The sequence below is a fragment of the Xiphophorus hellerii genome, chromosome 1, assembly GCF_003331165.1.
Source record: "Xiphophorus hellerii strain 12219 chromosome 1, Xiphophorus_hellerii-4.1, whole genome shotgun sequence".
Lineage (NCBI taxonomy): Eukaryota > Metazoa > Chordata > Actinopteri > Cyprinodontiformes > Poeciliidae > Xiphophorus > Xiphophorus hellerii.
Genome location: NC_045672.1, coordinates 2,391,479 through 2,405,416, shown reverse-complemented (window position 1 = coordinate 2,405,416; position 13,938 = coordinate 2,391,479). Strand labels below are relative to the sequence as shown.

The 13,938-nt window shown below is 37.7% G+C and overlaps 1 protein-coding gene across 3 annotated transcripts in view; it reads right to left on the bottom strand.

Moving 5' to 3' along the window:
- LOC116723653 (MICOS complex subunit mic25a-like) overlaps positions 1-13,938 on the bottom strand; it is a 71,017-nt gene that overhangs the window by 18,404 nt on the left and 38,675 nt on the right. For all 3 annotated transcript variants that reach the window (XM_032568717.1, XM_032568726.1, XM_032568734.1), the window contains one exon: positions 4,434-4,569. In XM_032568717.1, the coding sequence (XP_032424608.1) occupies positions 4,434-4,569 (136 nt within the window). The remainder of the gene's footprint in view (positions 1-4,433; positions 4,570-13,938) is intronic.

The window sequence follows — 13,938 nt, the reverse complement described above, 5'->3', positions numbered from 1 at the left end:
GGTTGGCCCTGCTTAAGGAGGAAAATAACGGCATTTGACGTTACTGAAGGTGTGAACTTGGAGTTGACCACAGTCTGGCCTTGCTGAGGCTCCACTTGTCTCTCTGGATGTTGGAGAGTAATTACTTATCTTAGCTTTTGCTTTTTCCCTCCTTTTCTTCTTTCAGCACTTACATGGTGCTGAACACGCCATCTCTCAATTTGTGAGTTTTTATAAATCCAATCAGATTTTACTTTGGGATGCACGATACACTTTTTTTTTACTTCCGATGTGGATATTTGAGGTTTAGTATTGGCTGGTACCGATCCAATACAAATTAAGTTGAACTGACTAAAGACACAGACATAAATGTGCTGAATTACAAATTTATTTGGTAACTCTGCACCAGCACAGCTCACTGAAACAGAGATGGAATAGATCTGCCATTATAGATCGGGCACATAGTCATAATACACAATCTAGATTTCTTTTCAATATTGGCACCGATACAGATACTGATACCAGATTAATGCATCTGTAGTTATAATAACCACATCACTGCACAAACTAATATGATATGAGCATATGCATCGTTTTGTTACATAGTAAAAGCTGAAACTGTAGATGTAATTCCAATACACTGGCTGATAATTTCATAAAGATCACATTTACTTCAAACAGCTCCTTATGAAGATGGATCTAAAAGCTACTGAATGATGGAATGCAGTTCATTTCCTCATTATATTTTTTCCACTTATTTTCCCTCTATTGTCTCCCAATTGATTTTTCCAAACTTCTCCCACAGCTTTTTATCCTTCCCCATGTCAGTTCGCCTTATTTCCTTCATCTATTTGCTCTGCTGTAAACCAAGTCTCTGAACCTGATCACAACCTGGCTGCTTCTAAATCTGACACTAAATAACTTAAGAATCCCACAGTGACTGTAGAAATTCGGTGCGTTTTGTGAATATGTTTGCCTCCGAGAGCGCAGATAAATGACTACAGAAACCCGCCGAGCGTCTGGGCAGCGTGTTCGCATTCAGCGTAGCGGTGAGCATGTCGAGCCGCGCTTCCCAGCGGATAATGACTAGAGGTTATTTGCTTCCACTCCGCTGGCTCCGTGGGATCCTCCCCTCGTTTTTCATCAAACTCGCATGCATTTAAGCAGACTATCACACACACACACACACACACCCCCGCACACACACACACACACACACACCCGAACGCACACATGCCCACAGGGGTGCGCTCGCGTGAGTGTAGGAAGATGGTTGCATAACCCAGCAGGGAGACATCTGTGATATGAGGCCTGTCCACTGACCCGCTGTGACACTGATCAAAACACATCACAGTCGATTCCTTGGAATGACAAAAAAGAAACAGGACTGATTTCTGTTCTAGTTAAGTTCTCTTTCATCCATTTAACACATAGAAAAAGAAAAAAAAAGATTATGGATCAAAAGAGCACATTCGTTTTTTCTTACATGATGTTGTGAATGTTTGAGAAAAGAAAGATTATTGTTGTGTGATCATACAAAAAATAAAACAAAAATAACTTAGTGTAAACAATATGAAAACAAAAAAGTTGCATTTCTATGTCACCAGATAGTTCCATCAAAAAAGAGCGTGTTTATAGATAGATAGCATTTATTGTCATTGAACAGGATTCAACGAAATTTCTATTGCAACTCCCGTGCAAAAAGTCACATATATACAATAAATAAAATAAACAAACACACAATAATAATAACAATATATACAACTAAAATTAACTAAAGGCACTCAACCACACCAAAGAAGTAGCAGCAGGTCCAATATGGCTGTGTGGGGATGGGGGATATGTATGTGTGACTGCGAGGTTATGATATGTGTGGGAGGGGTGGGGGGGGGGGGGGGGGGGGGGGGGGGGGGGGGGGGGCAGGGAGTAATGGCTCTGACGGCTGTGGGAAAGAAATGTCACAAAGAGTGAAACAGGCCCCATTTCAAAGAGCCAAATTGTGAAGTCAAATTTCTTTTATGACTTAAAAGATGCAAATGTAAAGCTATGTCTGAAAGGTTCGATGTATACAGAATTTTTATAACACAACAGGTAACACAAGTAACACAACAGTTACTTGATTGTGTTATAAACTGGAACAGACATAATACTGCCAATGTTGAGCAATCAGATCTTAACTGTGGACTCAACATCTTAATTTATGCATATAAGAAGGTAAAGTGGTGAAGTCATTAAGAAATTAAAGTCATTAAGTTGCCAAAGAAAGACAATAAAATCTTTTTGAGATTAAAATAATATTTTTTTCCCCAACAGCCTGCTAGACAATTGACTAATTTGAGTCTTGCATTCAGGAAAACTACTGCATGTTTTCCTAACATGCTGTGCAGCTCTATCCAGAATCTGCTTCTACACAGGAGGAAAAGTTGTCAGTAAGAACCAAACTAACAGCAACGGCTTTTAAAGACACATAATCAGGAAGAAGTTTCAAAAGTTTCCCACCGACAGGAGTGAAAGTTAGCAATGTGCCTCCGGGGCCAATCAAGATGAAAGTCCCGGCTGTGCGGGGTAAAACACGCAGCAATGAATCAAGCTATTCTCACACAACAAACACACACATACACACATTCTCCCTGATCAACTGTAGTAGTGTTTTTCTTTTTTTTCACTTCTTGTTATCTGACATGATAAGCAGCTATAGCTTCAAAATGCCTTTACAGCAGAAGCCTTAGAAGTGCAGGATACCAATACTCTTTCAGCTTCTCATCACTCTCCTCTTATTTTCTCTTTGAGTTTACGGGAATTTTAATCTGCTGCAGTTGGGAACAAACTTCATTTATCTGCAGATGAAGAATAAAGCAGCGGTTCTAACACCATTTCAGACCATGCAAGAAAAAAAGCAGCTAAAAAGACATCAGTGTTAGTAAAAGCATGCATACTGTAACTTTTTTGGTGTCCCTTGATGCTTAAAATCAATTGCTTACTGGCTGACCACAAATAACAAAAGCAGTTTTAATGGACAGGTAAAGTGAGGATTTGTCTGTGCAGCTGTTTGAGGAAGTAATTATGGATGCCGCCACCTATGGACCAACTTTAAAGTCTGTCACAAAATCCTAACACGAGGGCAGCTAATGAAAAGAAAGAACAAATAATGGCGATGGCCATTCTGTGGAGAATTGACTGCAACTTCTGTCTGTCTTGAAGTTTAGTCAGAGCCATGAGTGGTGGACTGTGTGGACGTAGCCATAATGGCAATAAAAGACGTTTCTACCTAGTATTGATTCAGGAGGCTGAAAACAAACTCATGCCAAACATTTTATACTTGTTACAAATTTGAAAATTGTTTTATTTTCCTTTGTGACAATTTTGCTCTACTTTGTGTACAAATACCACAAAAAATCCCAAGAATATATATTGGAGTTTGATTTGGAAATTGATCAAATGTTCAGGTGGTGTGAATACTTTCACAAAGCATAACTCCTAATATAATCAACAAAAGGTATTTGTAGCTGAAATATTAAGCAAAAAGGAATCATTTCTGGAGCTTGAGAACGACTTCCTGGTCTCTAAATGAGAAATAAAGTTTTCATAAGCCGTTTTAGAGATTAAAAAGATTAAATATGCCAAAATATCAAATGGCAAGGCACATAATCTGGCATTCTTATTACAAAATCCCATTTGTACTCAGATAATATAGAGCACAAGCAATTTGATTTAATATCTTTATACAGTCCAAATGTAGAAACTGAAGTTATTATTGCTGCAACCATCATTACATTTGCTTCAGTCCCAAGCCTCACATACTCACTGCAATGCTAATGCAGTTAAGATCATATTCAGAATTTATCAAAAGGCAGAATAACACTATCTGGGGTTTATTGTTTTGTTTTTCTGACTCTGCCTTCTTGTGATTCCCCAAGTTTTCCCAAAATTAGCTCTCTGGTGACAAGGTGAACTTATCTTAAAGTAACGCTGTCATTCTGAAAAGCTGTCATTTTCACGACTTTCAGAGGAAAACAGCACAGATTCTGCTGAGGAAACTTTGATTTTGTATTTTCACATCAGATATTCGCTCTGCAAGCTGTTATCAATGACATTTCCCAAGCACACACTCTGACAGCAATTATTATCCCTCGCAGTCTTTCACTTCTCAGGAATATTGTTGGAAAACACACAGGAAAATGTCTCTGAACTAAAAAAAAGAACCCCAAAAAGTTCCCCAAAAGTTCATTAATGTGCCACTGGAAACATTTTTATTCTTGTCGTCCCATTTCTTTGAACTTATTAAAGAAGGATGAAGGAATTTCTTTGCAAAAGAGACATCATAAAAGCAAATCAACCTAAACTAGCTCACACAGATGATGAATACACCATCGATGCAGATATAGTCTTATTCTATATCCTCCTCTGATATTCCTATTTCTACCCCTTCTAGATTTAGAGAAAAAAAATCTCACCTTCTTTGCATCATTTATACACTGCATGTATTCTTTAACCAAGTCTGAACAGTTTAAGGTCTGGTCTTTGTTGTCCTTGTAGCAGGATAAAATCTGCGCCTGCAGGCCAGGACACACAGGAGCCGTGTTACGAGATCTGCAGAAAAAAAAACACAGAGACAAAAACATAGAGACGGATTTATGTTTAGAGAGACAAAGAACTACATTTTCTTTCCTGTACATAAATGTGACTGACTGCTGCAACATAAACCAGTAAAGCTGCAGGAATGAGTTGTGGACTTTATGGCCTCTCTGTCTGATATGTGCAGTTGGAAGGGGCAGACATAGCAACTCGACTGCAGTGAGACATCGTTCCTACCAACTAAAATGACTTTTCATCACCACTTTTGGATATTATTTGATAAATTACTGCCTATCCCAAGTCAATTTAGGGTTATCCAGTTTCCAAAACACTGATTTCACTGTTTAAATCTCAATCACGGTCAAGAAATCTAATATTCAGAGCATCCAAAATTAGAATCCCATCTTCAGTGTCTTCAAAATGTGCTGAAATTTCAAGGTTTTCTGCAAAGAGCTGTAACTGTTTTATAATCAACCGTTTACAGAAAATGGGTAAGAGTAAAGGTCGGTTTGGCGTCTTAAATAATTATTATTTGCAAACTGATTTTACTAAAATGTGTTAAGGGTTGGTCAATATGTATTTATTCAGAGAAGTGAAATCACATAATATGGACTAATCAATCACAGGTGGGTTATTTTACATTAATTAGAATTTATTTTAAACAAGTTGAAGACTGCAAACCTTTAACATACAATTTACATGTTGGAGAGGAAATGGAGCTGCAATGTAAACAGTCTTCACCCCTTCAAAATAAGAGCATGACTAAACGTCTACCTACTTAAAGAATTCTTAAAATGTATTATAAGTGTATATTTTTTTGAGTAAAGGTGAATACATATGTTTGCTTCACATTTGAGGTTTTTATTTATAGGAAGTTGCAAGCAATGTTCCTGCTGCCTTATGTTGGTTTGTTGAAATCTGGATAAAACCTAAATAAAATGCATTGTGCTTGTAAAATGTGAAAAAAAATCATGTAGGGTAAATATTTGTACCAATATTTCTTGTAGTTTTAGGTTGGCTTAAAAGCTGACAACCAAAACTTCAACACAAAGGTCAAACTGTTTTCAACTGAATTTATTTGGAAATATTCAATTAGGGAAACTTTAGTACGCTAAATGTATCCAAAGTTAGCAAAAGTGCTAAATGAAAATGCAGCATTAGCAGAAGTATGCCCTCCATTAATTATAACATTAGGATTAATGTCCTAACATCCTAACCATAATCCTAACATGGCTTAATGTTAGGATTAAGCCATCCTAACATTAATGTTACCAATTAATGGACACCACTCAAACCTGTGATACAAATGGTTTCTATGATCTTTTTAAAAGATATTTAGGATCTGTTATGATTCATTTTTAAATGTCTACCCACACTCAGTAAGACAAGAGTTGTTTTATATTTAAAGTTTTTAAAGCATGTTCAATCTCACTTCTTCTTCTAGTGTGACAATTCTTCAAGATTTAAAAAAGGTCTACTGAGAATTGAAGTGTTTAAATAGAAAAAAAATGATAAAAGAAAGATGAAAAACAAGTTACGGCTCCACCGATGGGAACCTGCTTAACAACGAGTGGGGTGGATGGTACGTGCTTCACTGTAAATCACACAATTAGCTCTAAATCACACTTAATTGAGTGGGTAGGCTCATTCTGATCAAATACAGCAGAAAAGTGAGCTCTGAGAGATTGAATTAGCTGAGCTTAATTTGATATGTGGGCTGTATTATAATTTTTTTTCTCTGGCTGTCTATCTGTGTGAGTGTTAAGGATGACGGCTTTGCTGCCTCGACGTCTTGCTGTAATAGATTCTGACTGATTGAAGTAGAGACAAACGAGCTGCGTACGCCCACACAGGTACAGGGAGGCACGTGTACGAATGCACACACTCTACTTTAGACATCAAAAATCACACACACACTTTATGTGGCATCGTGTTAATGCTTTACTCCTCGCACACACACCTGCTCTGAGAGGAGCGTTTAACGGGACGTTTAATTGAAAGCTAAATTAAAGACTCATTTTGCTTTTGACTGTGGAGGAGAGCTGACCTCAGTCATTTCAATTACAGCGTGCCTGTATCTGCACGGACGCTAGCAACAACAGAGTTTATCTGGGTGGCGACGTTTAAAGAGGAAAAATACACGTAAATGATAAGAGAAACAGGAAAAAAAACAAATTGAGATAAAGTGATGGAGAAGGCAAGAAGAAAGGATCCAATGGCATTCCGTTAGATAATTGTTTAAAAAGATGACAGCCTATCAGATTCACACAAATGCTTCTCCTTTATGTTGCCAGTTTAATCCTCCTTCCTTCACTCTTATTTTTTGTCTTCCCTCCAACTTGGGTCTTTTTTGCTTTTCTGACTCGCCTCCTCCTTCCTGGTCACCGCATTAACTACACAGACAGTGCGACACCAAAGCACGCCGTCTTTATCTCCTCCGCACCCCCCTTCTATTTGAGTCCACAGAAGATAAGGAACTCTCCTTTAATTTGAAATAAATGGCCTTCATCAGGGAAGCTGAAGCCTCCTGATAGTGCTACGAGGTTTATTAAAGGCGCTTGAAGCAGAAAATTGGTTCAGCTGCAGCAAAAAAGCTAAAGCTCTGTCCACATGCTACACCAAATTGAAGGTGAGGCTTTAAATCAACAGTATTAACTGAAGCGCTTGCAGAAATAAATAATAAAAAGCGAGCTGGATGTGGCGAGGGTTTCTTTTTTCCCCTCTCAGCTGAGTGGCGTACAGAGCCGTAGCTGTTAAATGTTTTAATGCGTGAGGAAGCATTCGTTGTTTGGAGGGGAGGGAGCTCTCCACGCATCTGTAAGCAGCAAATATGACAAAACATAAACAGCGAGATTAGTTGCTTAATTAATGGCGCGGTTCTTTATATTTAATCGCCGACGGAGAAGACAGTAGTGGGCGGAACAGACGAGGCCTCAGACTTCTGGACCAAAAACCGAGAAAAACAAAAAAAGAGATGGAAACGAAATGAATGAAGACAAACTGGAGAATAGAGAAGACACAGAAACATGCAGCAAACTACAAAGTCATATGGCAAGGCTACAAGGCTGATAAGGAAGATGCTTTTATCGCCTCCGAGTCAAGCTACGGATGAAGAGTGATGCTTTTGTGTCTCCCTTAATGGCTCTGGCTAAACATATAAAGCTCTGTTTTTCCCCACGCATCATTTTATTTCTGTCCTTTCAACTACAGAGGACAGGAATCTGCACTGTGTTTTAGAGTAATTAGAAAATCTTATTAACATCTCAAAGAGTCAGACCCACACAAAAGGCAAACAGAGAAAAGACAATTTCAGACTCATTTTATGACTATGACAGGCTACGATTTTGGGCTTCTGGCTTTATATTTTATTTTCATACAGTAATCAGACTGTGGAACCTTAGTGAAATAAAAGGGTAGAAAAAGCTCAACTCATGCACCACAAAGAGTTGAGAACGTCAACAATTTGATTATTTAAACATGTTTAACTTAAATAATTGTCAATTTCTGATTTTACTGGACAATAAATTGTCCCAGAAGTTATTGCAATGAATGATAACATTTTTGTTTGGAGAACATTTTCAACTAATAAAATGGTGATGACATAATTCTAGAACACATTCTCAAAGATCAATAAACTGTCAATTCTAATGAACATTTAAAAGTGGAAGACATTTTAAATATCTAAAATAAATAAAACAACAAATAAAATAAACTACAGAGTTTCTGTAAACAAAATTTTCAAAAAATCTATTTGAGACCAAAGCAGCAGACAGAAGACTTTTATCCTGCAGCTTTTGGTAAAAAGAGAGAAAAGAGAAAAACAATAAATCTTGCAGATGGAAATTATTGACCTTGTTTTAATTCATTATGAGATTAATTGATTTATTGCTTGTTGCGATTGGAAAGCCCTAGTAAAGATATGGATATTCAGTTTTTATTACAATAGCACAATCTTGCACTGAGGAATCCAAGCTTTAATTTGAGTGCATTTGTTCTACGGAGAAAATAATTGTTCTGAATCAAAACAATCACTGGTGGAGCAATTACTGGTTCCCCAAACAATTACTGGTTCCCCAAACAATTACTGGTTCCCCAAACAACTCTGAATTTGTCCGCCATGACTTTCTGTTTCCCTGGGGTATAAATAAGCGATGACACAGAGGCCCATTTCTTTTAGCTGCAGGTCCAAGATAATTATCTTCTCACCACACATAGTGAGCAGGAGCGTAAGAGAGACAGAAACATCTCAAAAGCTACCTATTAGAGAGCTGTGTCAAAGAGTGGCATCCTCGGATCACCATAGCAACCAGTGGAAAATTGTGCTTTGGTCAAATGAACAACCAACGCTCTAGTCTGGTTTGGCACGAGACAAGGCCTGAATATGTGGAAAAGCTTGTTAGATAGTCATGAATGTCTGGTAGGCTCCAGCAGAAAACTGAAAATGGGTCGGCTCTATCAGAAGGATAATATACAAAATTTATGGCATATAGAAATAACTTACCAGACATAAAGTGAACCTTTTGTCATGACCATGTCCGTTTCCTGACCTAAATCTTGTCAAACACCTGTGGGATCAGCTGAAGAGAAGAGCGGACTCAGACAGTCTACAGAGAGATTGTGCAAATAGAAACAGCTAAAGATGCATCTCTCTGTGTGCGTCCGACTTGTGAAGTGTTATAAGCTTTGAGTAAATGCTGCTCAGCTGGCTAAAAAGAGCTGTACAAGGAATTTTTAGCAATATAATTACCATTATTATTCTACAACACAGGATTTTTGTTTCCTAAATTAAATAGTTGTACTCCAATTAATGCTTATTCAACATGTTTTGTATAAGCAGCAGCTAAATTGGAAATACTGTAGTTCTAATCATTTTAACTCTCCTGCAGTGTTAGAATGATGCTCAGGAGGAGAGCTACAAATGTCACAGTGGGACAGCGGGGAAGCATGTAGGGTTGTCCTGTCAAACCATCAGTTCCCGAAACCACACTAAAAAACCTTGTAGAAACGCACCAAGTGTGACCTCGCCGGACCGAGCACATGGTAAAAAGATCAGAGTTTAACTGACCTCATCTCTCAAGACCTCAGGAGGGTTTAAAAATCGTTAAGGGTGTTTCTAATCTCAGGACATAAATTTGTTAGTGTGTGATTTATTTCACACTAAATAAACAACTCAAAGGGTCCCTGCTAAGTTTAAACACCAACAGAGTCGACCATGTTAGGCAACAATAACTGGACTTATGGATAATTCAGTCTTGCTAATGCTAACTAATATTTATCAGGCTCTTAAAATGCTACAAATTTATACAACTGAGACTCATCTTCATATTGTTAAAGCCCAGTTCACCAGTCAGATAAAACAGGGATCTGTCAGTCTGTGTTTTGTGTCTGTTCTCACACACTGTATGACTGCAGCAGCCATACATCACACCTTGCTCACAGTTCCAGTTCACACCAGCCTCCTTTGCTCCTGTGGGTATGTACTGTATGTGTTACAGGGCTTGAAACAATCTACGTCTGCTCCACTTACACTAGTATATAACACAAGTACTGCTGAGTATGTTTTTTTTGTGTGTGTTTGAGAGACGGTTTGACAGGTGACACCTTAACACCCAAGACTTGACATCTCCAAAGGAGCAGAGGCACTCAGGTTCTGTCTCAGGTCTTTGCTTAGATTTTGTAAAGGCACAATTTTCAGATCGTATTGACGAACATTTTTTATGGCTCACACTTCTTTATCCACTGTGAAATTGCAAATGAGTAAATAAAAAGCCAGTAAAAAAAATTTAAAACCTACTGCTGACTGATTTATCAAGACTACTTCAAACTATTACAAAAAAGTCTCACTACTTAGATCAGTGTTGCCCAAAGTGGGTCCTTGAGGGCCGGCATCCTGCATGTTTTTGTTCTCTCCCTGGTGGAGGTAAACCTTTTTTAACAAATCAATGTTCTTCTTAGGCCTTTTAATGAGCCATCATTTGGTCCAGGTGACTTAAACTAGGGAGAGAACATGCATGATGCCAGCCCTCCAGGACCCACTTTGGGCACCACTGGCTTAGATGAAAAGTAGAATAAAAAGAAGATTGATTTAGAATTTTAACACCATGCTGTTCCTCCTTCTCTCCTACTAATTTCAGGTGAAATTAATCCACTTGACATCTTTGAGTAAATCCATACAGATTTAGGCCAGTGTTAAAAGAGCAAGAAAACATACGCAATAGTGTTCACCAAAAGAAAAGTCACATTTTTGCTTTAGTTCTTTAAACTCTCATTGCTTAAAGTGAAACGGCACATACATGCTGAACCCAGTTTCTGACCCAAATCTTAAATCTAAACTTGGGAAACAGTGGTTCTCAAAGGATAAAAGCAGACTGAGTGAAAATCATGGAGATTCTGTGAGTATAAGATAATAAATAATATGAAACTCTCCCTGGACTACAAGCAGAACCTTGGATGGGATCAGCAGGAAACGCTGCATCCTGCTGCATGGTGTGTGCAGACTGAATGAGGTAGGCTGATCTCTAACATAATAAGGATGTTTTGGTTCTGTAACATTTAGATCATTTTAATAAACTTTTCACTTGTTTATCTGTGTAGGAGTTGCTTAGATTGTTTTGTTCTATGATGCCATTTCAGGAAATTAAAAAAAAGACACACAAAAAAGTCTTCTGAAACTACCTTAAATTGCACACAGTAATTATACATCACTAGCCAACCCTAGTCGGAGAAAAAATGTATATCCATGTATTCTTTAGGGAGATTTACAGATATAAAAATCTGGACTTGGGTCAACTCTCTTATTGACAAAGAATCAGACAGAACACAGTGAGACGATCCGTTCTCCTGATGAAAAAAGCGAGACTCTTCACCTGTACATAATATGAACTGGCATCAGCAGGTGAACACAGTTCCTCCTTAGTGCTGCTGAGAAAATACTCACATTTCAGCACTAATATACTGTATATTATAGATACTAATGTCCTTGTTGGATTCACACACTGATAAGTACCTTCATCTAATTGTGACCAAGCCATTTTTCTTTGAAATCAAATGTCACCTGAATGTTTCACTGTGTTTAACCATTAACCTGAAAATCTTGTTCTGTATTTTTTAAGCTTTGCTTTGTTGACATTGTACTTTTAATTAAAAGGGGATAACAATGAATTACAAATAATTACTTTTTATTGTTATTTTCTTTCTTCATGGTATTACTGAAGTGTGTAAATTGACTAATTACACTTTGACAGATTTAGCCTCTCGTTAAACTGGGTTAATTACCTGCCGGCTCTGACTTCAGATTGATTACTTTTAAATTCAACTTTTACAAAAGTCAAATCTCAAATTTATAGCAGATGCATTTTTTTTTGTAAATTCCAATTTGCCGAGTTTGAATAGGAAAGAATGTAACATTTTGTACTGATTTGTAAAAGCCAAGATGTGCAAACTACTAAATGGATCCACATATAAAACCATATAGCCAGGCAAACAGGCTCTGTCTTATCTACTGAGGCAGGAATTGACTTTTGACATGCTAGACGCTCAGGATTCCCGAGCAGACTGCTTTACCATTACTGGTCTGATTAATCCCAGTGCTGTGGTGAAAAAGAGAAAGGGAAAGATGTTAACAAGAGGGAGCGCAGGAAAGGTGAAGTAGAAAACAGCTAGAGAGAAAGGGTTGCTTCTTATCTTCAGCTTGTAGCTTGTATGCACCTGCACCTTGACAGCTTTTCAATTGACTGAAGGTACACATCCTCTCCTCCTCTATCTTGTATCTGTACACTCCTTCAATCATCCTCTACCATCCCTCCGTACTTATCGCATCCACAGCCAGGGAAAGAGGGTCTTCTATATACTGGTGCTCAGACTTCACTTTGCCTCTTGTAAACGTATACAAGGAGGTCACAAAAACGGCTGAGATGAATGAATGGGTCCGCATTTAACGAAACAAATCATGTTGTAATGATTTTTTTGTATTCTGTCCACTGACATGAGGAAAGACCAGAAAGAGTTACTGGTAATTTTCCAAAATGATGAATTGTTGAGAGCAACTTTCAAGGATCATTATTCTGCCATTAAAATTCAATTAAATATTGATTATCCAAACTGTGTGCGCATGACAACGATCTCTTACTCCACACAACCTTACAGACGTGTACAGGCCTTTGGGTTTAAAGATTAGAAAATAATCTTTTTAGACAGTTTTTTTCACAAAATCATTTGGGGAAAAAATATAGGAAACAAAAAAGTTTAAATGACCTGGTAACATAAGGTGCAGACCCTTAATTTAACACTTTAATGAAACAACAAGTGACTCAATTTCATAGTCTTTACTGTAAAGTTTAAATCCAGTCTCAGAAACCATTAAGCCTGACCCAAACAAACAGACATTGTGTCTGAGCCCAACTAACTTTAATTAGAAGCCCAAGTCCAAAGTAAACCAGATATATTTTTTTAAATTAAGATTTTACTGCCTTTGTTTTCAGGCTATAATTTGAGGAAGCAGTGTAACTTTTTGGATAAATCAGTTTTGTTGTTTAATGTCTTCCCTCTCCTTTTTGCCCCTGCAGGGTGAGTCAGGTGCAAAACTTCTGGGATGTGTGACTGATAGGAGCGAACAGGGTGCAGCTGCATGTGTTTTGCGCAGTGTGCTGTGCTTGTTACAGTCTAATTAACTTCTGCACCTTAATTTCTTTAGTTCTTCAAAAGGATAAACTCTCTACTCCTCTATACAGACTATATATAAGTAGATTAACATATCTTTATACTGTGCATTCCTGCTTAATTTTCTCTGTGCTGTTCATTTTCTAATCTTAATAAATCGGCCACAGAAGCCCAAGTTTGACCTAATCTGACCATCAAGCAAATCATTTTGGCCTCGCACAAATGTCAGGTCAGGCCCGGGCCATAAGCCTAAAATCTACTTCTTAGGTAGCATCTATTAGCATCCCATATGTTGACTTGATAATATTTGCAAAATCCTTCTAAATTTATCAGCTTGTGGGAACTTGTGCTGTCAAAATGTATTTGTAACTTTTGCTAATTTCATCCAACGTTTTCTGAGCCCCCAGTTCCATCTGAAGAAAAACAACCCCAGAATGTGATGATGCTTCTATCACAGTTTTTTTTACTTTGGTTATCCCTTGATGATGCAGTGTTTTAATAACGATAAGCTTGGTTTAACCACAATACATCCTCCCACAAAGTTTTAAACCACTTTAAATAGGTATGAATGTGAAGAAACAATAATTCCTGCAGCTTCTGAAAAGCTGCTGTCAATCTTCTCAACAGTTTTTGCCTTGTGTGACGTAACACCATAACACCTTGTCTTTTCATAAACTGTGGAGAATAAAAAAATAGGTTTTTTGTTTTGCTCTGTGAAAGCCACAG